Source organism: Orbicella faveolata, unplaced genomic scaffold (genome assembly GCF_042242905.1).
Source record: "Orbicella faveolata isolate gen_17 unplaced genomic scaffold, um_ofav_v1 contig_36, whole genome shotgun sequence".
Taxonomy (NCBI): Eukaryota; Metazoa; Cnidaria; class Anthozoa; order Scleractinia; family Merulinidae; genus Orbicella; species Orbicella faveolata.
Window position 1 is genome coordinate 7,370,966 of NW_028301565.1, and position 26,917 is coordinate 7,397,882.

General features: G+C 41.4%; 2 protein-coding genes across 4 annotated transcripts; both read right to left on the reverse strand.

The window, feature by feature from the left end:
- Positions 1–2,219: 2,219 nt before the first annotated feature.
- LOC110064637 (uncharacterized) lies at positions 2,220–11,909 on the reverse strand. 3 transcript variants are annotated; one of them, XM_089275078.1, is made up of 4 exons: positions 11,793–11,909; positions 10,464–10,602; positions 8,391–9,380; positions 2,220–7,831 (listed from the first exon to the last, which is right to left on the reverse strand). In XM_089275078.1, exons 3-4 carry the CDS (start codon positions 9,376–9,378, stop codon positions 2,820–2,822), a joined length of 6,000 nt encoding a protein of 1,999 aa, XP_089131204.1. In that variant the 5' UTR covers positions 9,379–9,380; positions 10,464–10,602; positions 11,793–11,909; the 3' UTR covers positions 2,220–2,819. The 3 variants fall into 3 exon arrangements, with proteins under 3 accessions (XP_089131204.1, XP_089131202.1, XP_089131203.1); XM_089275076.1 differs by lacking the exon at positions 10,464–10,602 and having other exon boundaries at positions 11,793–11,908; XM_089275077.1 differs by lacking the exon at positions 11,793–11,909 and having other exon boundaries at positions 10,464–11,785.
- Positions 11,910–13,311: 1,402 nt separating this feature from the next.
- On the reverse strand, positions 13,312–26,404 carry LOC110064583 (putative RNA helicase mov-10-B.1). Its single transcript, XM_089275005.1, has 18 exons — positions 26,306–26,404; positions 24,868–25,357; positions 23,887–24,125; positions 23,048–23,291; positions 22,563–22,652; positions 22,133–22,295; positions 21,332–21,477; positions 20,710–20,889; positions 20,441–20,585; positions 19,744–19,905; positions 18,801–18,913; positions 18,428–18,633; positions 17,575–17,758; positions 16,920–17,151; positions 15,904–16,086; positions 15,304–15,392; positions 14,638–14,753; positions 13,312–14,166 (listed from the first exon to the last, which is right to left on the reverse strand). Exons 2-18 carry the CDS (start codon positions 25,347–25,349, stop codon positions 14,099–14,101), a joined length of 3,042 nt encoding a protein of 1,013 aa, XP_089131131.1. The 5' UTR covers positions 25,350–25,357; positions 26,306–26,404; the 3' UTR covers positions 13,312–14,098.
- Positions 26,405–26,917: the final 513 nt, after the last annotated feature.

Here is a 26,917-nt window from a genome sequence, read left to right on the forward strand (position 1 = left end):
TGCACAACAGCAAATTCAATTCTTTCTCAGGTATGTCACACAGTTCCCTATGCTCGTTTTCTTGTAAAACAAAACTGCTTCCATGCCTTCATGTCACTTTCTGTTTCTACTTTTGTGTTTGCCTTTTTGTTGCAAAATAGGCCTAAATTCATGAAACTCGTCAACATTTTTGTTTTCTTTGTTTTCATTCTCGTTGACGGTTTCAGTTTTCTCGTTTTCCAAATCCATTGATACATAGCCTGCGAGCAGGCTCACGTTGGAGCACAAGCACGAAATCGCCTCTTCACCAGACTCCTTCCCGCCGGATCGCTTTGCTCTTCGCCGCTCGCGCGTGTGACTCAAAGCTGAGCCTGCTCTCAGGCTAATTGATACAGAGACCACAGGAAATCTTTAACTGTCACGGAAAATATTTTTCACGGCACAAAATTGAAATCACGACAGAAAACTTTGGTGAACCGGCCTCCGCTGCGGAGAAATTTTTCTTCCGGGACACAGCACGTAATCCCGAGCGGGCAAGACAACTCCATCCTGCCCGCTCGGGTAGCCAGTCAGAGCGCAGGATTTGGTTCATCTTGCCCGCTCACGGAGTTAGCCATTAAGTTGTCCAGTTAGCCAGGATTGTTATTAGTTATTTTGATTCGATCCTATCCGTCAAACTGCTATTGTGGCTATTCATATCTTCCGTGTGGAAACTCGGCTCGGAAACTAGGACCTGTGTGGAGTTGGCTTTGCGTGCCGTTCATTTCGATTACCACTTCCGTACCGTTAATATGTACTTATTTTCTGAGTAGGAGCGGCGGACGGGAAATATTTGACTCTCGGTCAGGACGTATGGACCGAGCGCAGCAAGGTCCATGCATGCTGACCGAAACCAAAATATTTTCCCGCCCAACCCGACCTCACTCAGTCAATAAGCACTGATTTTCTCATGTGGCCAATTTTTTTAAAATTTTATTTTGTGGACGTCTTCGTTTGTGAGGTTGTTTACTTTCCTTCAGCCGGAGTAAGTTGGCAACAGAATAGTTCTGCATCGGACAGTTCGCCAGTGTAGTAAATTCTGTCATTTCCTTACTCATCGTGAAGAAAACGAAATTTTACAGCAACAAAGTCATGTCTGTCATTAACTGGCATCAATTTTAGGAGCCGTAAGGCGTTTTTCCGGCCCTGTCACTTTGACGCGTACGGACCTCTTTTCTTATGATTTTCCAAGGAAATAATGCGCAGGCCCGTACGGGTCATATTATAATTGTAGTGATTGCTCCCATCTCCTCTGCGGGGAAATAGCAATATAAGAAACTTATAACTTATTTCTGTTGTCCCGGAACGAGTCCACCCGTTTCCTGAGAACTTGGGTGTTTTCTACTATGCCAAAGATTTCGGAAATTTCGGTCGGAAGTCAAATGGAAAGGTCCGTTTCGGTTCTTTACGACCAGAATATTCGGGTCAACCTCTGGAAGTGGGTCACTCTGACCTGTCCGACTGGTCCGACCGAAATTTACCGTTGCATTTTGACAAACCGGTTCATCACTTCACTTATGTAAGGAATTCGGAAAAGGAATAAAAAATGGTAAGAGTCATTTCCCTTGGTTGGCCTCAGAAAATGTCGTTCCATTTTCCTCGGGTATTCCCAATGGTCTCTGACCGGTCGATCTGGCATGATGAAAAGCACCCTTTGTCTTCTGAGGAAACTGCTGGACATGGAAATTAAGGTAAGTCTTCCGGGAAGTATGCACATGCATGCAACGAATAAGCTTGTTTTATCGACTCGCGACAGGCAAAATAACCTATCTTCCTTTGCGTATTTGTTTCTCCTGCCTAGGCCCTGCCGGCCAACGAATGAACGGTTTTAGACTAGGATGTCATGTTGTGAATCCCCTTTTCAACTTCTTTGTACAGGAAAATACTTGATTTTTCGGATGTTAATCCAAAAAAATAGCAAGTAGTGACAATAGCTTCCCGAAAGCAGTGACAAAAAAAAAAAAACGTCCAGGAAATTCGAAAGTAACGATTTCATGTCTTTTGGGACTTTAAGGTGGGTTATCGGAGCGGAAGACAGAACACATACAGAAGCACGTGGAAAGCGATTTGACGTAGTGAATTTGGATGAAATTTTAATCGGAATCAATCGAATTCCTAAAAAGGAAAAGTGGATTGAGCCTCTTCTACAAAAGCCTAATCACCACGGACCCAAATCTAGAGCAGAGTCAAAGTCCACTATCGGCCTTCTATATCATTGCACTATTTATTGAAAAGAGTTAGATTACGTTAAGGGCTCAGATTTTTCCTTTATCCCACATTACAGACAAATTGAACATTGTATCTTAAACATGTGATGGATATTATTCTTCGCTTAACAGAATTTACAACTCAGAACTAAGATTCAGCTTCCCTATGGTTTCTGAAACCTTTCGTTGAATTTTTCAGTTACAACCCCGCGTTTCGCTTTCGTTCAGAACAGCACTGAAAGGATATTGACTTATTAAAAATATATAATGCATCATCCTATGTAGAAAAGATTTCTATTCCAAAAGTACAAAATTTCATAATTCACCGAGGTCTCGTTATCATATTATCGCTCCATCATTGGTCAACTGACCCAAGTGAACAAATTAAAACACGCCTCCGATCACGAGGATTGACGGCTCAGCCAGAGGTAAGGGCGTACTTGAATAATGCAAGAAAGTAAGAGGACCTCCTACAAACATTTCCTGCACAATTAATGAAATTCTTTTAACATAAAGATGTAGGAATGAAGTCAAATAACACGTTCTGCCCGAAACGTTCGTTTGAGAAGTGTTTTGATATCACCTCCAAGATCTTCATCCAAAATTTCCTATACCTGAAAACGTTTCGTGCCACAAGGGTGGCTTCGTGAATCTCAAAATTCTGAGATAATTGTAGTGTTCAGTTGGCTCTCCAGACGCAAGCTTCAAAACAAGTTTCAGCGATTCTTCTGAATGTTGAAGGATAGCCTTTTCCATTCTCTTTGACAGAAAATCTGATATGCTTGGCACTGTATTCGTTTCGTGTACCGCTTGATTCCAGAAGTTCAAGTTACGGACTTGAAAACTAAGTTGTACGTACTTGATCGCAACTGCCTGCCAGTCACAGCTTAACGTTGTATCATAATCAGTTAATGCAAAATTCATTTTTGCTAAAAAGCGTGGCAGTTTCCCATTGATCGGCATAGACGATTTCACTTCGTCCGAGTTTTCCAGAGCCAAATCGAGACTTTCTTTGTAACTGCGATACCACTGGTGAAGAACAGCTTCTAGGTCTTGCTTATGGTAGCGGGAACAAATATCAATCCTATCCGTTGGTGGTTTGTAGTTTTCTTGTGAATCTTTGCAGGGCATTTCTGCTTGGGGTCTCGTTGCGATAGACAGAAGGTCCTTCAATCGTTCGATTTCTTTGTCTAGAAAATTGACGAAGGCATTTCGAATGTAAAAAAAATTGAACTTTAGGGCCTGTTGGCGGTCAAAGAAGAACACCACAAGTGTAAGGTGAGGGAAACTTGTCTTTATGTCAGCTGGGCAATCTTCCATATATGTGGAACATTTGTCCACCTTCTTTTGGTAATCGAGTTGAACTCTATCAAGTTCGTCAGATGTTCTAAAAATGTCAACATTTCTGGCTTCATATTTTCGGCATTCTTCACGTCCACAACCCTCCTGGAGTGTAAGTATTTCATGCTCAGTAAGATCAAGAAACAGCGAACTAGGATTCATTCCGAAAAATACATTGAAGATGAGAAAGTATTCCGTTTCCAGCGGGGGATACTGGAGAGTTCCACCATAGCTTTTGATCACTTCAACGACTTTGCACCAAGGACTGTGCCACTCACAAGTGTCGCCCCCAATGACCTTTGCCAAGTACATTGGAGTGATTCCATCTTTGTTTGTACAGTCTACATCTATACCAAGAATATCTTTACTGGAAAGCAAATGTGCGATGAATTGCCACATTCCCCGGGATGCAGCAACGTGGTAAAGGGTTAAATCTGAGCGACTTTTGTTACAGCCTACATCCATAGTCCCATTTCGAAGAATGTGATCTAAAATAGCAGACGCTGAAAACGAGGCAAGTTCGACTTCTAGAGATGTCAGTACACTAGGTCTACCAAGATTCAAGAAAGGTCTGTACTTCACAGCATATAATATAGAGAGCCACAACGCAGAAAACCCATCTGCAGATTCTAAAAGAGGGTTAGCTCCCCAAGAAAGATATTTATGAATTGCGACCAAATTTGCACCCTGAGCTGCTCTGTGGAAGGCGTTGTAGCCCTCTGCATCAAAGCATTCGTCAACAACGTTACTACTTTTAGGATGTGACAGAATCGCCGAGGTCAATGGGCCATCACCTGTTTTTATAGTTTCAACGTTTCCTTTGTTGTTTTCCTCGTCATATCTATCCAGGAAATAATCAAATATCGCGTTTTTTGTTTGCAAATATTTACGCCAGTTGCCACTGCCCAGTAAAAACTCAGAAAGGTAGTGGAGGTAGTGTAGTTTGTGATATGAGACTAAGTGCAAGACGGAATTTTCAAAGGAATCTCCGCACGTGATCTTCATCTCTACATTATGTTTTACTAGGACTTTGGACATGTGACGGCCACCAGTACGTAGATAAACCAGAAGAGGAGTCAATCCTGATACATCTCGACAGTTTACGTCAACACCCGCTTGTAATACGGTGTTTACTGCATGAACGAAGTTTAGACGAACAAAGTTTAACAGTTTGGAGCAGTTTAAGTTTGTAAATGTGGATGTATATGCTCTCGATAAAACTCTCGTTAAAGCCTTTGGAATTAAACCTGGTTCATATGGCTTGTTTAAAGCTACAACATGGCTCTTTAGAGTTTCCGAGCAGGTGACGTCGTAAGCGAAAATAAAAGGAGTCAGTGATAGTACGAAAAGGCTATCACTGGTTATACTACTTCCGGTTAAAAGAGAAGAGGTATTGGTTCTCTCTTCTAATTTATCAAAAACAGTCCGATTCCTCTTGTCTTTCATCTCTAAAATGGCCGTCTTTCTAGCTCTTTCTGACTTGGCAAAGCTCTCGACTAGCTTTACGAACGCGCTTAACCAAGGATACTGTAAATCCAGCTTGCTCAAGGTCGTCTGCTGTTGGGAAGCGCCTCTTTGATTCGGCTCTATCCAACCCTTTGGATTGCTCACATACAAATCAACAAAATACTCTGGACCAACATAGGAAACGTCTTTGACAATATAGTGTAATGCAGTCATCCCTCCGCTATCAGTAGCAAGGATATCACAGCCCAGATTAATCAAAGACCAGTAAACGTTCTTTGCAAAACATGCTGCCGCGCTGTGAAGAGGTGTCGAACCATTCAGACTTCGTGCAGTGATATCGGCTCCACTGTGGACTAGAAGGGCCACGAGGGATGGCATGTCTTGGCAAGAGGCGACGTGAAGAGGGGTCGAACCGTTGCAATCTAGTGCATTAACATCTGCCTTGTGATTAATAAGCAGCTCGGCAACACTGTGATACCCGTGAGCAACAGCAATATGCAGAGAAGTAAACCCACACGGACAATGAGTTCGAGTAAACTTTGCTGGTATAAAGGACTCCATACTCAATGATAACGGTCTGCTGTCGCACTGAACATTAGCATTCGCCCCAGATGCTAGCAACAGTTTCAGTGTATTATAGTTATTTGCATGAACAGCCTCGTGCAGGGGGCGTCTACCTGCGGAATTTGGGCAGTCAATAGCCGTTTGGTCTTCGCTTAGCAGTGCCTTTATTACTGAAAGATGGCCACTTCCGATTGCCGCATGAAGAGCTGTTTCACGCAAATAAAGATGACGGTTATCATACAAACGTACTTTAACGGAGTTCAGTTCACTGTCCTCTTCATCAGAAAACATGGACGAAGGAATTGTGTGGATACAAGTGTCTTTCATTCCTTCTCTCAGTAGATACTGCACAACATGGTTGTGGCCCCTAGCGGCGGAGTGATGTAGCGTGGTGCCGTCCAGAACTTCGCCAGCTGTTCTGAGAGTCTGGACAGTCTCAAGATGCCCGTTTGCTGCTGCTAACTGTAATGCAGTATTGTTAGCTCCAGTTGTCTTCATGATGTCCACTTTGTGGCCAATGAGAAATTTTACAACGTGGACGTTACCTTCTTGAGAGGCTGTATGCAGAAGTGAATATTCACACAACTTCCTTTTGCATTCGGTGATGGGATCTTGGGAATGAGAAACAATTTCAGCATCTAGATAAGACGTGGTGTGGTTTAGGTTAGCTCCTCTTTGAAACAGTATTTTCAAGTTATCCAAATGCCCTGAAGTTGCCGCTATAAAGGATGGTGTACGCTGGTCGTTATCTAAGCAGTCAACGTTTGAGAAGTGGTGCACCAAAAGTTTAGTTACATCGGCATGAAAGGAACTTGAACTGTGGTGAAGTGCCGTTGCTCGGGTCACAGAGTCAGTGGTGTTGATTTGGTTCGAAGGAAGCGACAGAAATTGCTTCACCATAAATTCCTCCAGATCCCCTTCAACAATGTGACTGGCTAGGTGAAAAGCCTCGTCGGGTTTAAGTGGTGAATTGCTTCCAATAGCGTTTTTTAGATAGTACTTTGCAAGACGGTTATGGCCATTTTGTTTCTTGATGTAATAAAACTTTCCTTTGTTGCCTTCACTAGTGAGCCATTCGGACAAAGAAGTATGATAAATTTGAATAAGGCCATCCCCTGATCCATGCCACAAGAACAAAGAGACCTGTTCAAGTTTCGGTATAAACTCGTATTCTAGATCAAGAGTTGGGTTGTCAAGCCTTAGCAGTGAGTGCATTTCATGGATGTTAAGCGGTTTGTACGCTGCAACTAAGACTTCAAAAATTTGTCGCAAAGATTGAAAAAATTCGGGCGCGCCATACTTTCTTTCAAAGTACAATTGATAAGAACTGTCAAGTGACTTTGGAAAAGTATCCCATGTAAAACTCTCTGCTGATGCGAGCCACAAGTCCAACACGACTTTAACAAACTGGAAGTTCCCCTGACTTTTATCGGCTAGGACTGAGACGATTTTCTGAGTTGGCGCTTCGTTATCCTTGATTTTAAGGGCTGTCTTAATCCTGTGTATGATGGATTCTTTCATTGAAAAGACCTTCAGTGATAGATATGTGTCAATATCATTACGATTCCTCTCATCGTCCGATCTTAACTCTACTCTCTGCAGACAATCTAGGCTTGCAGTGATGGTGCTGGCATTCCGTGAACTAACAATTAGTTTTAACCACTTTGGAAATCGAAGAAGTTTGGATTTGAGCATGTTGAGAATCTCTGCTTTGTCATTTGCACATTCATCCAAGGCATCAATGACCACATACCATGGCTCCATTCGTTGCTGCTGCAGTTTTTTCAAAGGTGTGAGGATTCCCTGCTCAAAACACCATTCTGGATCTTGAGCACAATCTTTATACAACACCCTGCGGACAAACAAGTCTGTCGAAATAAGTTGACCATATCCAGTGATTCTCCAGGCGATCATGTTTGCAAGATTTCTAACAAATTTGGCTCCACTCTGCGTCCCTTTGTCGAAGTGCATGCAAAAATGGTACCCAAGGATTCTGCCATGGATGAGTGGGCTGGATGTTCTGGAACAAAGTAAATGGCTTAAAAAAGCGGACTTTCCAGAGCCAGGATTTCCTGTTATTAAAACACCACGCTTGTTAGTGTGCTCTAAGACACTTTCCATTTCCTGGTACAGCCACTTGCGTCCAATGAATTCTGCGTTCGACGAATTGATAAAGTCACTGAAGTCGAAGTATTTGAGCTCCCATTGATCACTGTACACCTGGATGGAACATCCTAAAAAATCAAAACCTCAGAAATTGTTTGGAATCCTTTCACTTCAAACAGAAGCATAGGTGATATTCTTCTGCTTTACATAAATATAAGTGAGGAGCTAAGCTAAGCTAAACTACATACATCACAGCTAATATATACCGCTGCTAATTTATTTTACTTCCACGGCGCGAGTGACTTAATACTTGCAGATATTGAGTGTTACGGGCAGAGCGTTTTTGATACATTGAGTGCTAAATCTGAACTATAAAGGGTCGTTCATTAACGGAGAGTCGATAGCTCATAGAAGGGAGAAAACTTCAGGTGGACAGTAAAATGGTACTCCTACCACGTCTTCCTCATAAAGTCCTTAACCAATCTAGACTACTGAGAAGCTTACAAGAGAGAAGCATCCATCCCCAACTACTGGTGAGTAATGTATCCGTTAAGAACATATCATTTCGCGGAAAAACTGAAATGGACAAATTATCAAGTGACTAATGGACTAGAGTCTAATGAGATGGCCACTTGACATCACGTGCTTCTGATAACCGAATTACCGTGGTATACATCACTCACTCACCGTCTCTGTCATAAGAATGATCCAAAACGACAAAGCAATGACAGAGTAACAACAGCATCAACCATAAGACAGCATCGCGTTTTCTTAGGCCTTTGACGTTTCCTGCCAGGTTTCCGAGCACACCAAGCCAAGACTTGCTGTCTTCGTGTTTTCTTTGCCGATTCAGTTCACTGAGTTGTTTTGTCAAAACCTCCTGTTGTTGTTTTAACTGGCTTTGTTCTTCATTATTTCTAGCAGACTCCTCCTTCAATCTGGCTAAATCGATATTAAGGTTTAAAAGCTCTTTTCCAATAACTTCTTTAAAGTCAGCCAACACTCGAGCTTCCATACTGTGTAGATCGGAAACGGACTTAAGGTTGCTAATCTCTTTTAGGGCCTGTTGGGCGTCAGGGTCACGAGCTACGTTGGGATCCTGAAGCAGATTTTCAATGGCATCAAATGCGACCTTCTTATCAGCATCGGTCAACTCTAGACAAGGCACATGCACCCAGTTGTTGTTTCGTATTTTACGGACTTCATCAATCAAGGGTTGAGGAATAGTGAACTGGTTACACCAGTACATCAGATTCAAGACACCAGTGATGTCCATGTCGTCTGCACTCTTTATATCAGCATGTCCGCCCAAATCAGGAAGGAAGAGTTTAGCTATTTCCCAGGGGCCCAGGTTTGGATCCATCCATTTGGCAGGATCACTTTGTTTCCAGTTCGGCTTGTTTCGATTGTGATGAGCCTGAAGGATGTTAGCCCACGTGCATATACTCATGTCGTGGTACTCGTTTGGTTTTCTCCGCGGGACACGGACACAGGTGCAGGGTCGCCCGCCAGTTCGTACCGATACCCTCGTATAGAAAGTCTTCATCTCTCGGGTAATAGACGGGCGAAGACCTTGGCACAACTCTGTTGTTAAGGCATGGCCGAGTGCAAGCCAGTTTCTGTACTCTGGTTTAGTAAGTTGTCCGACTGTCCCTGATGTGCTTGAGGATGCCATTTCTTTAGTTGAGAGAAAAACAATTATAGATTGGATCAGCTGAAAGCTCAATTTCGACCCAGAGCCTGGTTTTCTTTTGATCAAAACGCGGACTCTGGATTAACGTAGTTGCTTCAGTCTTCGCTTCTCTCTCTCTCGAGAGTTTCTTTGCACAACTCGATTTTGATTGGTTTCAAAAACAATGAAAATGTACAGAAGTAAAACGACAGCGAGTCGATTGAACCACGTGTTTGTCAGCTGGACATGCATGTCAGTACAATAGCACACTTGCACGAGTCGTCATTTGACTACAGCTACCAGAATTCGTTTCTCCTTTGTTATTTAAATTTTTAAAGCACACGGGGGTTTAAATGACAATTGCGCAAATTAGCATGAGAAAAAGAAATTGTAAAGGATTCTGGAACTTGTAGTCAAATGACGCCATTATGCAAATCTCCTTTGTTTCCTGACTTCCAATTAGAAATTTCCAGGGTCGCTCGTTGCCCAGTTGCTGGTCAAAGGGGAGCGAAGACTCTGGGTACGAGGTTGACTGTGGAATAATCCAATTTTTTGAGCATGCACAGAGTGCTCATTTTGAATCGTTGAAAGTTGAAACGACCGGAAGTCCGTGAATCGCGGATTTTCAACTCGATCCATGATGGCCAGAGTCCGCGTCCGTTTGTCTTAAGACGAATTTTTTAAGAAATCAAATTATACGCCGTCAAAATTCAGTTGACATGTGATTATCATGTAAAACACTTTATTATTGTCACGCCATGTTTCTCCCTGTTTTCAAAATGGGCGGAATTAATTCATATGGGAGCAGCATTCAAAATTTTATCCGTTACCCTTGATTAATTCATGAATAAATTAAAACAGAAACAGCAGCCCGGCTTTATCTTCACTTTATTCTCAATTTTGGTTCTAGTATTACTTGCCAAAAGGTGATCTCCTGGTACACCTGTAGCATACAAGAGTGCGTCGAGCACCTAGAATATTCCTTTATTTTCCGAATCTAAATTTCGGGGAAACCCCTAATGCCAAAAATGCCTCTATTATTTTGTAAATTATGAATAATCTGACGAAAATCCTGACGAAAATCATACCTGCTTAATCTCCCTTTTTGCAAATTGCTTTATGTATATACCAGTCTCTCATTGTTAGACACTGAACGTTAAAGGAGCCCAGTCACGGTATTTTGAGTTATTTGGCCACATACAAAATTACCTTTAAATGGTAGGAAACCTGAAAAGAACAGTTTAATAAGACAGAAAAACACCAACAAGATAATGATAAACCATAAAGCAACAAGGATGGCTAAGGATGGAGAAGATTAACACGGATTACAAACGACGAATTTGAAAAGTTGAGGCTAAACTTTTCAACATGCACAAACCGTGACTGACAAACTCCTTTAAACTATAACATGCAAATAATTAGAGTACCACCATCAGCTAAATGTTAGTCTTAAATTTATGCATGACACCAGCAAGAGTTTCAATAAATACTTCTTGAATTAATCAGCACTATGTTCTAAAGATTATGAGGCTCGCACTCCCCAAGAAAATAAATAAGCTCGTTAACAGGATCAGTCCATGAGGATCTGGATGAGGGTCCCGCCTGGCCTCAGTTATCAGTTGAATTTTCGGTGATTACACAGCTATCAAGTAGACCGCTCCAACGCGGTCTTATCCGCATTGGAGCGGATAAGACCTTTTCATCAAGCGACACGGAACGCGAGGTATTTAATTCAAATTAAAGCTAACGGAGAAACAGATTATCAAGCAAGTATTACATGGTATAAACAACAATGACCAAAGAGAACTTCTCGTATCCTACGACCACTTGTTGGTAGAGAAGGTCGTTCCCAGTGGGTAACCGTTCCGTGTCGTTTATGGAGACGATATTTATACTCGACTGTATTCAACGACCAAGTTTAGGTAGGGGTGCAGCACTCAGCGGATATTAAGCTATACATATAAGGCCCCTATATTATCTTAATCTATTATCCTTGCCATGATATCTCGCCATTTGTTTGCAACTTTTGATTCGGTGAAAACTTGCCAATCTCTTTACAAAACGAAAATCATGAACATTCATCGTTGAAAATTCTCCGATGGATGTAATTCTCTCGGAACACAATGTGTGCCAGTATCATCTAAGCGTGTCAGCGGCAGTTGAAGCTGTATTAAACCACTAAACTCAAGCCAGCATATCACAACGGATCCATTCCATATTATTAAACTCGGTTGGAATAATTCTGCTAACGCTATTTCGAGGTTAGTTCCTACGCATTGTTGACGAAGTGGCTGTGCTGTGTCGAAATCAGGAATAACTGGGAATAAGCATAAGGCTAACCAGTCCATTCCAAATTGAAAATACTTCTTTATATCCCATTACTTCAAAAACTGTCCATTAATGTTGTCTAAACTCACCTTTTGAGAACGATTTTAACCCGCCATTTCATACACCACCTTTCTCGGTATAATTTCGACGATGACATCATAGTTCCAAGAAACAAGCCTCGACCTGAGTTGTTTTTTTTCCTGTCGGGGTGGTGGAAGAGAATGCCTTTGTGTAACAAGAATCATATTTTGCAAACAGTTAGCATAGAAACAAGCGAAAAAAAACTCGGGGACCGGGAGAGTTTTCTCAGAAACTCTTGTTGTAACAAGCGTTATTGAGATTATGTTGCCATGACATGGGAAAGGAGCGCTTGACAAAAATACATATCAACAGGAAAGATTGATCTCGGGGGTGGGAGCGGGGGGGGGGGGGGGTAGGGACTCGGGAACGCTAAGTGGTAACAAAGAGAGTAGTGTAGTCTCGACTCCAGTTCTTTTAGTAACGCTTAAAATTACCATAAAAAATCACTTCCTCTCTGTCGACTTTTGGAACTCAAACTGCGGCTAATGGATACTTTGCATTTATTGCACATCCTTGGTAAAAGTGTTCAAGATATTGGACATGGTGTGATGCTTGCCAAACAAGACGATATCGACTCCAAAACCCTGGTTTGTTTCTCGGACAAAAGAGGTGCATTTCACTTTGGCTTCGGCTACAAGTGCGGTGGAAGTCTTCGAGTGGTCTGCTGGGAGGAAGACGCCAAGAAACTCCGCACGGTGCCCGCGGGATCGTTTGTGATCGCCTTCACGGGAATACGTACGTGGAAGCATTTCGACGCGGACAATTTTCAAAGCGGAGATTTCCTTTTCAAAGATTGGTTCGATGACGAGAAAAAGCGAGCTGTTGAAGCAGAGCTGCACGCATTGATCAGGAAAGAGGAAATGATCCATGACACTGTGGATCTCTTGGCTCGGCTCAATATCGAAGAAATTGGCAAAGCGATCGAGCATATCAAGCAACTGCGACCTGATTCTTGAGCGTGACTGTGCTGTAAATTTGTTAGCAAGCAGCATAATTTTATCGACGCGTATAGTTTCGTTTTCACATAGGCTAGCAGTTGTTCTTTCCGATTAGTCTGGAGTGAAATGTACATCTCAGTAATGTGCATCTTCGTACAGAGGTTCTTACTTATTATATTTTCAGTCATCTATTTCATGTTCAAGACCTTCAAGTAAAGGCGGAAGTAGGTAGTCACTTGTTCTATCTGGTACACTACTGGGGTCATTACCCTGACTTGTACTGGAGCATGTTTTTAACGTTATAGGTTTAAAGTTAAACTTTGTGAACGGCTTTGCTACAAATTCAATTCTAATTCTTGTGATGTGTCTCTGAAATGAAGTCTTTTTTTTTTTTACCTCCGGGAAGAGCAGAGATCGCGCCGATTCTAAGAAAAACAGGAAATGGCTGAGGTAGTATAATCCTGCGTTCTTCTGAGCGAATCTGAACAATAATTAGCATGGAAGCCTTTCAGTTTTGTCCATACACGAAGAGAGGTTTATGTCATGTTCTTGAAGAGAGTCTGTTTTATTACTGCTGGAATTAAACTGATTTCTTGTCTTGACATTGTTTTATTATTTTCACCAACCGTGACCTTAATAACACTGTTTTTATCTTTATTATATAACTGAGAAAATTATTAACAAGTATCACAGCCACAGGTTTCATGTGACGTAGTCATTTTCCAAAATTAGAAATTATCTCTCCTTCTGAGGTTTTAGTTTCATCAGATAAAAGACCCTATACGAACGTGACGTTTGTCAATGTTTTAGCTCGGCAGAGTTCTTTTTGTAATAGAGCACTCCAAGCTTTTGCGTTGCGTGACATGAAAATGGCGGCCCGAAAAGACTGTCGCGTAGGTCAAAAGATGAGTTACCGCTTTAGTTTTGGCTAAATAAACGGTGCTTGCATTAGAAGAAGCATTTATTTCAATGTGTCGGAGCTCTAAAGTAAAAATTTTCGTTTCAATAGCGAAACTCAACGACAGATGTTTTTGTTATTTCACAAAGCTCTTTGAATTTGGGTGACACACTTCTGAGAATAACGGGCAAATGAAAAACAGCAGAAACCTGACTCTTGGCGAGGTTGCTTACATAGCAATCATCTTTTATATCCCAGATTCGTGAATTCATTTATTGAATGGTTACGATTTTTAGTTTTGATCACATGACTGGTGAAAACCGAGAGTAAGAGGACTGAGATATCGTAAAACAAAATAGAGAAAAAAACAAGTCCGGTAAATTCAATCTTCAATATCGAAAAACAAACGATGTTCCCATTGCCGCTGTACTTTGCGCACGGTCCTTGACAACAAGGTGGTGTCTGGAATGGATCAAATTTACTCGTGCCTAGTCCACTCTGGATGTTCTTGAAGTTGACGCTGACTGATGTCCGAATCATCAGCTTCTGAAACAAAAAGTCAGCAATTGTGAGTCAACTAATCAGCTTAGTTAGCTGAAGTCTGCATGGGTGGCGCTGTTTACAAAGGTCTAACGTTATGTCAGCGTCAACAGCGTGCTGGGCATGCTCAGTTTCAATGGCTCATTTTCGTATTCCCCGTATTGGACTGGAACTAGCTTGCAACTGAGGCTAACGCGGGAAGTCTTTTCAAATGCAAATGACAATAATCTCTTTTAATGATATTCCCCCACATGAGCCTCCATTCCAAGCTAGTTCCAATCCAATACCGAGAACACGAATATGGCCTACTTGAGCCTATCATCTCCACCTTATTTAAAGCAACTTCAGGGTAAAAGACTCTCAAGAACAACACATATCGGTACGTCGAAGGCAACCAGTTAGAGAAAGTCGCAGTTTGCGCTCACCCTTGAGATTTAATAACAACAAAAGGTTTAAAAGACTATCATTGCTATTCACCTGATGTCGTCACTGAGTAGAGGTTAAGTTTCTTTAGAGTCTCAGCTATGTTGCCAACTTCATTTTTTCCTTTTACTCCAATACAGGCGTCGTTTTCTGTGCAGTACTCTAAAAGCCTAGAATTCGTAACATTTAAAATTTAAAACTCTCATAAGTACCAACTAAGATAGCATATGAAGACCAGCAATTAGAGAGATTACCAAACTCAAAACGGCAAAGCAAACAAAGAATCACTTTTGTCAGTCAATACGCCATTATTGTTGGAATGAGGAAATAATGTACTTACTTATTTTAAACTTCATTTTGATTATTTCATTCATTGATCTCAGCTTCAGAGGAATGTTCAGATTAGCAACCAACCAAACGTATGGATGAGACTAAACAGTTAAGATCTGTTGTTGCTTCTGGTCAACGTGCATAGTAATAGCATTATGTTGATGTTATATTGTAAAGTTCCGGAGTAGAAAGGGAATTATAATTTCTGTGCCATAATCGTTAAGTTGTAGAAAAACAGTTAAAGATAAACCTAACGATAAAAATAAACCTGCTGAGCGATTTTTACAGTCGCCAAATGTACCAATCAAAGTAATCAAGTATGCCTCATTCTCAGAATTGTATCGCAAAGATATACTCAGTTAGGATTGAAGGAAAACGTCTACGGCTAACCTTGTCCAGTTGGTGTCAATGCAAAGCATGTCTGGGTTCCCTATTAAGATCAAGAGAGCCTGGGCACGAGTAATGGCCACATTGAATCTCTGAAAGAAAATTAGAGAGGAGGTTTTACGTTTTACGGCTGGGCAGCGTTACCCAATTGATTCTAATGCTTATGAAACAATCGAAAGCGAGCTGATTCCTCTTGAGGTAAATTTTCCTTTATTTTGTGGTAAGTTGCAAAAATACGGCGATAAAAAGTGACATTTTTCATCTGAGTTCTGAATGTAAGTCCATCCGTAAAATTTGGAAGTCAGCCATTTTGCTTGAACAAATTACAGTCTGTTGTTGATGAACTACGTGTAGTTCGGCAAGAAAGCTAGAAAGTCACCATCGAACTATCATTTTAAATCTAAGAAGACATTTGATTGAAAGAACTTCACCGGTGTGCACTACTTAGTAGCTAAATGTTCCTATGGCAAGAAATATATTCAACAGATTCAAAGCAGTGACTAGAAGAATTAGGATATCAAACAAATTAAGAAAGACTAAGAACAAATGATCATTCACTGGAAATTGGAACGACTGATTTCACTTCCGCTTATGTAATGTTACCTTCGGGTTATCTAAAAATCCAAGATGAAAATCTCTGTCCATATCCAGATACTCTTTGTTAGTGCTTCGAACAGTTGACAAGATAATCACTCTTCTTTCCTGTCCCTGAAACTCTTCCACGCTGCCAACTTTAATCCCAGCACCGAACCGTCTCTTTGCAATCATCTTCTGAATCTTCTGAACCTAATTAAGAGGGGGATGAAATCACCACTGGGTATTGACATATTATGAAACAGACAGCATTCGGCAGTTACCAATCTTGATTTAGTCACTATACTACTATGAAAACTGTAGCCAATAGTATTTCCACAGCGCTTTTTAACTCGTACGCGGGAAAGCAAAGTTTTGATAGGGTGATTTGGTTTTATCAACTGGGTTGATAATGTGAATTGGCCACCGTAAAGAGATTCGAAAGCTGACGTTTCGAGCGTTAGCCCTTCGTCGGAGCGAATCGAGGAATTGTGGGTTGTGAGTGGTTTATATACAGAAAGATGGAGCTACGCTATTGGTTGGTGAAGATAGCCTCTTCCAGGTGTTCAGTTAGTTGGGGCGCAACGTGAAAAATAGCGAGCCAAAAATAAGGGGAGATGGGCGTCGTGGGAACGGACCAAGCCTCTCTCTCCTTTTTTCGCTCGCGCCGTTTTTTGTCCTGCGCCCCAACTAACTGAAGGTGTTTGGAAGAGGCTAAGTTTTGATGACTTTGACAAGTTTAGAAACTGTGTTTCATTTCTTATTCGCAAATTATGTTTCGATGATATAACTGAGGTTTCGTTTCCTTTCGGATATGTTCAACACAAGTGTTGGAGACCCTATTATAGTTTTTGCTACAGTCCTTATCGATCATAATAGAATCTCCCGAAGGAGTAGAGCGAAAGACATGGAGATCACAGAATATGACGGAAATTAATTCTCGCTCCAAAGTGGCGCCATTCCAATCCTAGCTAATCCTGGCTTGATGTTGTTACTGCTTTTGTAATCGTGGCTGTTGCTGAAATGCGGCCACGTGATCGACTTACTTGTCTCTTGTAAGGAGAAATGATGCCAATCATCTCTGGTTTCAAGTGTTTCAATCGTCTGCTCCTCACATTGTCATCGAGTAGCATCTTCAGGTAGCGCTCTATAGTGTCTACCTCAGGAATGTTAAAGAATGAAGGACTATATTCTTCCCTCTCGTCTTTACCGTATACTGCGTGGAAGATCATCGGAAATTTCTTATTCGGTAACTGCTCCCAGTCGAGCATCACGTTTCTGTGCATGGGAAATTGTTTATGTCAGTCAATGGAATTATACTGCCAATGTAACTCCACTCTTCGTGAGTACTTCGTCTTTAGTAAATGACTAAGTGTCGTTTAATCTCACTATTTGACATTTTTTCCTTGCCACTTTCAAAAGACACCAGTTCTTATTTTGGATGTAGTACAGTCGAGTGAGCCTACCTTTGCTTTGGAGCCCGGGTAAGACTGCATATTCATCCATATCGATTGTTAAAAGTTTGACGGGTTATTTAATATTCGCAACACTACATCAATCAATCACAGTCCGTCCGCCCGTTAGTCGGTCAGTCCATCCGTCCGCCAGTCATTCACTTAGTCGGTCAATCTACCAGACATGTTTAACGGAAAGAGCTTTTCCCTGACTGAGACTATAGGCATTTTATTTTAATAATCTCACCTAAAATCTCCAGCACATTCTTTCAATTCGTTGTCATAAAACAGCTCATTGGGAATCTCAATGATGTTCTTATGTGAGCGATAGTTGTTCACAAGTTTCGTCAGCAGATCAGAGTCGTAACTCCCGCGGGGATCACGTGAGTATGTGTTGCATGACGTCATCAGTCGTTCCAAAAGTGATGTTTCTGTAAAACAAAATCATTGGTATTGAGTGTGATCTGTTGTAGCTTGCCACCATGGGTTGTTTACAAAGTAGGGATCTCTACAGGTCAAGACGGTTAAAGCAGTCCGCACGGAGTGGCCAAAACCGCTGTGGATTTTTATGGAAAGAATACAGACAGCTATGATAGGTTTCTTTTTTCACGACTAGAGATAGAAAACAGGAAGTTGTTGTGTAGGTTACTGCCATAAAGTACTCTAGGTGTGGTCAAGGACGGTTTGAGGACCAATCGACTGAAGCAATCAGGGACATGTAACCCATCAAAATAAAAGTGGCTTGACTCTATTACGGCCATTTTCTGCGTTCTTATAAATAAGAATAAACTTCGGATTAAAATATTCAATACAACAGAAATTGTGTTTCTACTTTTCTTGCAGTGTACGGAAAACGATGGAAACCATTTTGAATGCAACACTTGCAGTCGCTATTCCCAGAGGTCGCCAGAACTCCCTTTCTCCTCTACCATGTGAGTTGTTCAAAACTGCGTTTAAGCTCAACGTAATTCATTGTAAATGCCTGGAAATAGTAAATATACCGCTGATTCAGAGTGTATGGTTTACGCTTATTCGTTCAGTAGCTACGTCAAGATTCGATTGTCTGTTTTATCCTGATTTAGTTTGTTTTGAATACTCACCGAGACCATATTCCCGTGTGGTTCGTGACCTGAGAATCGGTCCCAACTGCTTGGGGTCTCCAGCGAGTACCAGCTGACCGCCCCTTGGATGATTAGGGTCCAGGAGATCCGCTACAGGGATGATACACTCGGGTTCTGTTGCATGCCCTGCCTCGTCTATGAAAATGTGGCTGAAATGATTGCGAGGAAACTTCGCCGAGACCAACCTTGGTACAAAAAAAGACGGCGTGAAGCATTATGACAGCACACTTCGGGAGATGGTAGTGGTGGTGGGGGTGAGAGGAAATCGGCTGGTTCTGTTTTATTTGTTTTCATTTGATAAATAGTCGTCCTCGTATATTTTTAGAAAACACGTCATAATGTTAGTACCTACCTTCCTGCGGTGACCAGAGTGGTGACAATTATACGATACTTGCTCATCAAGTCCTCTTTGGACGGGTAGAATATTTCATGCCACACGGAATCAAAATTCACCACTCGCGCGTCCTGTAGATGAAAAATAAATCAATTATGCATTATCAAAGGCAATGGACTCCATGCATTATCAAAGGCAATGGAAAATGCCCATTGTTTGATGGTCCTTTTAGATACTCCAGGGAAACATTGACAGAGTGACACGATGAAATCATAGCCCTGTAGGTGATTTGTCCGGCATTTGTTCTTGATATCACAACTTCCATTCTTTGGTTCTTTCATACCTTCACTCGTGTTACCTTAGAAACCTTCTTTTCAATTGGCTTTAAGCTCCGATGGGCAGGGAATTTTCCAGCATACACAAACCATACAGAGATAGGTCCTTTGCAGGATCCGGTCACATGGTACGGAATGAATTACGCTGGGGCGCAAGTTACGCAGTGGGACTTCCAAAACAAAGGAAAGTCGGGCTGGACTGGTACGAGTTCCTTTGTTTTGGAAGTCCCACTGCGTAACTTGCGTCCCAGTATAATTTAATTCCCTACCATGTGACCGAATAATTTTCTGCGTTGCACGGTCTGCTTATATAAAATGACACGAGAAATGACACATAAAGAGATGACGACAGTTAAAAGCAAGCAACTCCAGTGGTTATATGAAAACCAGCCTAAGCTAAGTGGAGTAGCATTTGCCCCTATTGGGGCAAAAACAGGCTCCACCTGTATTCCGTACCGTTCCCCTTTTTTCGATCAAGAAAGGGCCATTCTTTACTCAGCCCAACCCTTTCGAACAACACTGGATCCGCCACCGTAGTGTGCAGTGCACGTTTTATTTCAGCAGGGCTGTTTTCTAAAATATCTACTGTCGAGTAAAAAACTCCACTTCCAGTACTCGAACTTTACCTTGAGAGGTTGTGGCACAAAGTCCCAAGGTCTGGATGCAGCATACATCCTGAATATCTTGCCCTTATCGATGTGAGCCAGCAAACGTTCCGCCAACAGGTCAGCGGCACTGTTTTCAGGCGCACACGCAAGAATGAAGCTTGAATCGATCTGGTTATGCACCTAAGTGTGACAAAGAAACTTCCCTCAGAGGATAGCGGACAAAACATAAGTCGGGAGACTAGTGAGGCTTATGGCAAACGTTCCTTGAAGCGCTGGTATTGTTTGTGCTCTCTATTGCGCAGTAAAGAAAATAAGAATAAAGGAGAGAAGTGCACATCATATGATTAACACGCGTGAGAGTTGACAAAACACTTCACAGACACTTCAAAAACGCAAAGAGGAGGACGCCATTTTGTTAACAACAGTACGCTGCTAAGCTACTATCTACAACAGATCAGATAGTGAATAGTCTAGGAGAATGGCATTCGTGGCAGAACGCTAGAACATACATACAAATCACCAACAGGTATGTGTTGTGAAAACTGCAAATTCAGTGATATGTCGTCGTCATCAACCAGTTGGTTGTTCCCCAACTGCGATGGCGATACCTGAAGTGGCGCAGAATCATGAAGGCAAGAAGCTCAGACCTTGCACCACCTAATCAATTTTGCGGAGAAGAAATGATCATGAGAAAACCACCAAGAAAAATTCTGACCTGTTTGATAGCTTCTACCAAGGTAACAGTCTTTCCTGTTCCAGGAGGCCCAAACACCAGGTACGGAGCAGGGCGTGACGACCCTGACAAAATCTTCTGTACTGCCTGCTGCTGTTCACCGTTCAGATTACGATCGTAGAAAGATCTAAAATATAAATTTCGATTTAACCATGAAATCTCTGACACGCCTCGTTACGTAATCAATGCTTCTCACATTAATCTGAAGCCTTCAATTTCTGTGGGTAAATTTTACTTTAACAATCACTTGCCTGATTTGGCTGTCAATCTCTCCTCTTTGAACCAGACTCTCTTGTTGAGGGAAAAGAACCTGTCGCATTTCCGGCCTGGTCACTGATGCAATCCGCTCACATGCACGGTGTTCCATTTTCACTGTGAGCCGATTATACGTGAACTGGATGTCGAACTTTTTCCCTCTCACGTATGGCATTCTGTTGAAAATACACACACATGCACACCAGCAGTTTAAACATGGTTACACGTCTGATATTAAACAATTAGATCATGAGCTGCTGCTGCTGCTGAGCCCTCGTCAACTGTCTAATTGTTTTAGTATAAATCTACTAGTCGTTCAAAACTTTATCTAAATCCTCTTCACAGACACTTCGAAAACGCCAAGAAGCGGCCGTCATTTTGTTACCATGGGCACACTGCTACGCTACTCATTATCTATCACAGAATAGATAGCGAGTAGCGTAGCCAATCAGAGAATGGCATTCGTGATAGAACGCTAGTAGATTTATTCTAATAACGGATAGAAGCCGGATAAAATACCTGGTCGAACGTTATGTCGCGTTCTTGACGACAAAACGAAGCTAAAATGAAACCCTAATTTATGTATCGAAATATTGACCAAGCAATTCAATTACTTACTCTTTCATGTCAAACCCAAGTTTCACATTCAGCAACTGAACTTTATGTACAATCCCTTCATAACGTCGTTGACGTATACCATGCTCGTAAGCATAGATTCTGTCGCCGCGCAACACTGATGGACGGTTCTCTGCAAGGCCTGGTACCTGTTAAGTCATACTAACGTTATATACGATAATCCCACACACTCGCACACGCCCTTCCCAGATTCTGGACTTTATCCATTGAATGGTTTAGATTTTTATTTTGATCTATTTTGAATGGCGTGACACTGAAAACCAGCAATAGAACGGTTGTAGGGTATTTTCGTCCGCAACTATTTGCCACATTTTTTTAAATGAGAACTGGTCAAATGGCTGTCTTCCTTTTAAACATGATTTACTGAGGTAGCTGCGCTTGAGCCGTGATTTTGCCACTATTACAAGTGAAGCGAGAACTGCCAGGGGTTGTTTTTTCATTTGACGTGAATTGTAACGTTGTAGCCCAGCAAAATGTTGTCCAAAACAATGAACTGGATATATTTACGTGAGAAAAATGATTTTTTTCTAAGATGAGTGACCTGGAACGTATAACACCCTTAGGAGTCCCGTAGATATTCGTCACTCGATTACTGACACTGAAACAAACAAATCTCAGCTAAGGGTAAAAACGTCATGGAAAAAAAAAAACATTTTTTACATTTCTTTCTGATATAAAATAATTCCTTTTCCTATAGAATGAAGGGATACAACAGGGCGGGAGGTCGGGATCAAATCTGAGAAAAACGTATTTCAAACATGTACAGTTTAAATGTGTACTCACCTCTAAGGTAAGGAACTTTCTGTCAGTTCTATCTTGCTCAAACTCTACCTCCTTCATATCGTAATGCCTGATGTCTTTTTGCATTTGAATTTCTTCTAACTGCAGAAGTAACCGAAATTTGTCTTTATAGTTGTCAAAATTCAGCGGCTTCTGTAGCTTGTCCCTGTTAAAACAAAAATTGAGCAGTGGTCATTTCCAGTTAATATTATTTTTGGGACATTATCTACAGCTTTTTTGGGGGTATCGTATACAGCTCACATTGACACCTCACTCTTTGAACTGATTTCTAAATCTCTAGTCGTCCACGCGCTGACTTTACAGATTTTAAATACCATCTATTACGAAACACATATATCTGAAGCAATGAATATGAAAAACGTTTCCCAAGGGAAGCAAGTTAATCATCTATGCGCTACTCTGTACGCTTTACCTCAGTCCATCTCGGTTTTGCTGCGCCATGACAGTGGCAGGAATTTCGTAACGGTCCAACCTCTCCATTTTCAGGCCATCTCTTTGCAACCTACATACAGAAAAGCGGAGATGAGAGGAAATTAACCACTTTCTGTGCTTAAAGGGTAAATTGCCTTACGACAACCGATTTTCACGATACACTTAAATATATATGTACTCACTACGGGTCTATTACAACGTCGAATATGGGCTCTTTGGAGACACGTAAGATTTACGTTCGTTGGAAAGAATAGCCTCCAAGCACGCTTTTATTTTTATTGTCATCCTTGAGTGAACGAGTCCACTGCTTCATTATCTGCTCTTTATCTTTATTCCCATGAAGTGTCACCATCGTTTTCGAATAGGTTGTACGAGACTTTCGAGTTCAATTTGATGTTAAGCTACTGATATGAGCGAGTGAGATGAGGGTAAAGGAAGCGGGAAGTGGGGTGTCAATCAACTTACGGTGGAAGTTGTAAGCCTGGTGTGGTTTTGACATCCCAGGGAACTTTCTGTACTTTGCGAGGGGGTTGGTACTTTGAAGTCGGCTTAAGATCATCGAACAGATCACTGACAACTTGCACGGCTAAAAACCTCAAGATATGAAATTCTTTTCCATCTGCAAGCTCGAATGTCAGCACACCAGGAACATACGAGTATCCATACTCACTCCGGGGTCTAAAACCAATTTCAAAGACACTTGTTCTACCTGAAAAAAAAAAAAAGAAAAGAAAACTTAACAAAATAGAAGGTAACGCCCCAGGCTAAACGATCGCAACATTGTTGGGCGCAAAAAGTTGGCCACCCTGTTGCGATGTGTTGCGACGTGTTGGGTGATGTTGGGTCAAGTTTGAAAATGGTCAAATTTTTTATGCATCATTTGTGGATGTTGCATGGTGTTGTACTGGTTTGGCCAGGTTCGTGCAATAATGTTACGCCCGGACATGCGCACTAGTTCGATTTGTAACACCCAGCATGTCGCAACACGTCGTGGCCAAACGCGCGCAACATGTTGCGCCGAACAATGTTGCAATATGTTGCGTCGAAATGTTGCGATCTTTTGGCCGGGGTTTGCAAATACTGAGCCAATAATGTTGCGATATGTTACGATCGTTTGGCCGGGGCTTAAGAAGGCGCGGGATCAATATTTGGAGAGTTTTCGCCCGCAAAAGAGCGAACAAGGTTGGCCGGGCAACGAAAACGCAACAAACAGAGTCATCAAAATGTTACCTGGTACTATCATTATTTTATTTTATTTATTTTTTCACTTAAATTGTTTGTTATTAACGTTTTTTTAGCGTTACCTGGCATTAGGTTCCCCTTATCCAAGCCAATATGTGATATGCCTGAGTAATCAAAGAAATTGACGCTCCACAGGAGAGTGATATCCTTCAATGTTATTTTCTCAGTGCCTTTATTCTCCACAATCAAAGTAATCTGGTTCCGCACTCCACTCTGAACACTTAACTCAATCACGCCATTTTCGTCTCCTGGTGGCAAGGACGTGACCTGTATTCCATTTTTATCCCAAACAAGCTCTGCCCTGTTGGATTCAAAACAAACCAAGATGTTCAGAGAGTTCAGTGAGTCCGACACTTTTGCTTTTGTGGTAAACAGCGCTCCAAGAGAGATGGAAGTAGAAAAAGTGGACGAAAGTCACACAAAGACTGAGGTTCGTGTGACCTACAACTACCTTAACAGGTCACTATCTCAGTGATTTCGACGCATTTTTGGTCAAAGCAGTGCTAATCCGACGACTAATGGTGTTGCTTGAGACATATCGTGACATATCCTGACATTTGGTGTGTCACGTAACTGTCACGATAGGTCTCAAGGCGCGGCTGCGAAGCAGAGACATCAATCCGCCATTTTGATTTATATTTTAAAAAGCCGAAACGTCGATTTAAATTCAGTTTTAACTTCAGAGGGATCCCGGCGAAGAGAAAAAAAACTTTTAATTTTAATTTAATCCACGAGGCGCCGCCTGAGAAAAGGCAAAATTAGTTTGCAAAACCGGAGCGGCTTTCCCCAGGCAGCGCCTGGTTAAAAACCTTTCTTTGCTCTTGATTTTCACCGACCCACATGTACAAACACTTGCAATAAAACGTTCAGTAATAACCATGTACCAGAGTTACAGCAGTTTGGCTTTACGTACCTCAAAATCTTTGTAAACTGATTCTCTACTTATTATGACTACGAATGTGGCGGCAAAAACAAGAAATATATCAGGGCTGGGGTAAACCTTTGTTGGGTTTGTGTGTATACGCGGGCTCGATAATACTCACCTTTCTACTGATTGCCGAATACTTTTTAGAATACTCTGTTGACGGTGAGTGACGGTAGCCAGATGACTCTCATAGGTAGCTCGATTTCTAAATGTCCTCTTACAAATCTTGCAGCGAGGCGTCACCAGATTCATTAGCTTGGAAAATTCATCTTCCTCAGAACAAGACTCGTCAGGATCGTCAATGGACAGCATCTGAAGGGCCGCAGCTTCTCCGCCACCAAAAATAACGCGATCTCCGAGTTGCTGGCACAGGTTTAAATGATATCTGAGTGCGTTAAGGACCCTTGGGAAAGGAGCAGTCGGCGTACGATGCTGCAAGCAGAACTGCGACTGATATATGTTCCTTAACTCAGACTCGGCCATATCATTCTTTAAGTTATTTTTCTCAAGAAACTGGATAAATGTTTGAGCTATACTTTTCTCATCGTTTAAAGATCTGCCAGAAGCCCGCCAGGGCTGTCTTCTACCGCGGCGTAACATCTTGTAACCTGTACAGAGAATTAAATGAGTCTGAGAACTCTGCGATCTTTTAAGCGTTGTTTATCAAGTCGTTGTTACGATATGACTCAAATAGTTTGCGTTTCTTGAATTCAGTCAGACGAGAGGGCGAAAACTACTAACTATGTTTGTCACTGAAAAAATTGTCACGTCAGCCGAGTTATTTTTGGAATATATAGCGGCCTGCATCAGCAAAATTTGCAATCTGAGCAAGATCCACTTCCGGGTCAAATCAAACATGCTTCGGCTTGTAGCATTAGGTTTGTTATTTTATGGGATCTGTGTATTTCATTATTCTAAGTTGAGAAGGAACGATTTGAATCAAGTACAGAGAGCTTATGAACTTCTAAGCAGTAAAAATAGGAGTCCGACTAGCGACTCATGCCTGAAAACATACATCTTGCTGTAAATGTCAGCTTATGTTGTGCCCTATCAAATGGACTCCTGGCTGTTTCGCTAGCCGTCTCCCAACCGAGATTTAGCGACAATTCTGGGATAAGAATTTCTTTGAATTTTTGCTTGTCTCAAATAAGATTTCATAGAAATTTATGAATTTAGCGAGAATATAAACAATTTGTCGCCAGAACCCGCCGCCATGTTGTCACAAACTTGTAACGCAAAAGTGCAAATGTTCCTATGTACATACGTATTTCGCTAATAACATTTTAATACTCGTATTTAAAAGGAACTTGTCCGTAAACGTTAGTAGATACAGTCTGAGGAAAAGATTCGTTATATGCAAAATTATCAGGACCTATCAGTATATACAAATGAAATACGATGATAAAAATTCTCGAATATAATGAATTTCGTTCTCTTCGCTCACAATATTCCCCGCGATTGTGAGTTACAGAGTTGACCAATGGTTACTTTCTTGTTATAAAAATATTTCACTAACCTGTGAGTAGATAAATATATTTTCAAGACATTCTACTCACCTCAAAATGTGGGTATTTCAAGCACGGCAAGCAGCAATTCCCGGTATCATGTTGACGTCAGATTTCTAAGAAACCAGTCTCGATTTGAGTGTTCGGAGAGCGCAATTAACATGACTGTTACATCAAGTAGTTATGCGTACAGGCTACAACCACTGACGGAGGAGACCGTCGTCTGGAACGCGCGGCCAATTTAAATGCGGCTGTGGCTTCCTCTCTAATTATTGTAATTCATTTACTTATTTCCAAATTTTCGTAGCAGTAAGATTGAAATCAAACATTTAAAAAAGACGACACAGCGTTTAAATTTGTAAGACATGTTTCGGATACTCAGTATCCATCTTCAGTTAAAGGATGTTTACAAGTGAGTGACTTTATATAAAGTAGATAACAAGTAGGTGTAAATTACAAAATGTAGGAATAATAGTGCAAATCAGTGAAAAAGGTACATAATACTTGAGGGATACAAAAATGGTGCGAGTGCAAATCTTTGAAAAATACTGGATACAAATAGTTATTAAAGTAGGAGTGTTAAATTAACATGTTTGAGTTGTTTATTCGACGCAGGTATTTCCCATTCGATATGAAGGGCTTCTTTGATCTTAAGTTGGAAAT

Excerpts from the sequence above, each read along its gene's own strand:
- LOC110064583 (XM_089275005.1), bottom strand. The coding sequence starts at position 25,349 with ATGTTACGCCGCGGTAGAAGACAGCCCTGGCGGGCTTCTGGCAGATCT. Across the intron at positions 15,393-15,903 it reads GATTTTTAGATAACCCGAAG|AGATTCAATGTGGCCATTAC; the intron begins GTAACATTACAT and ends ATTTTCTTTCAG. Across the intron at positions 14,167-14,637 it reads CTACTCAGTGACGACATCAG|AAGCTGATGATTCGGACATC; the intron begins GTGAATAGCAAT and ends TTTTTGTTTCAG.
- LOC110064637 (XM_089275078.1), bottom strand. The coding sequence starts at position 9,378 with ATGGCATCCTCAAGCACATCAGGGACAGTCGGACAACTTACTAAACCA. Across the intron at positions 7,832-8,390 it reads TCATTCTTATGACAGAGACG|GATGTTCCATCCAGGTGTAC; the intron begins GTGAGTGAGTGA and ends TTGATTTTTTAG.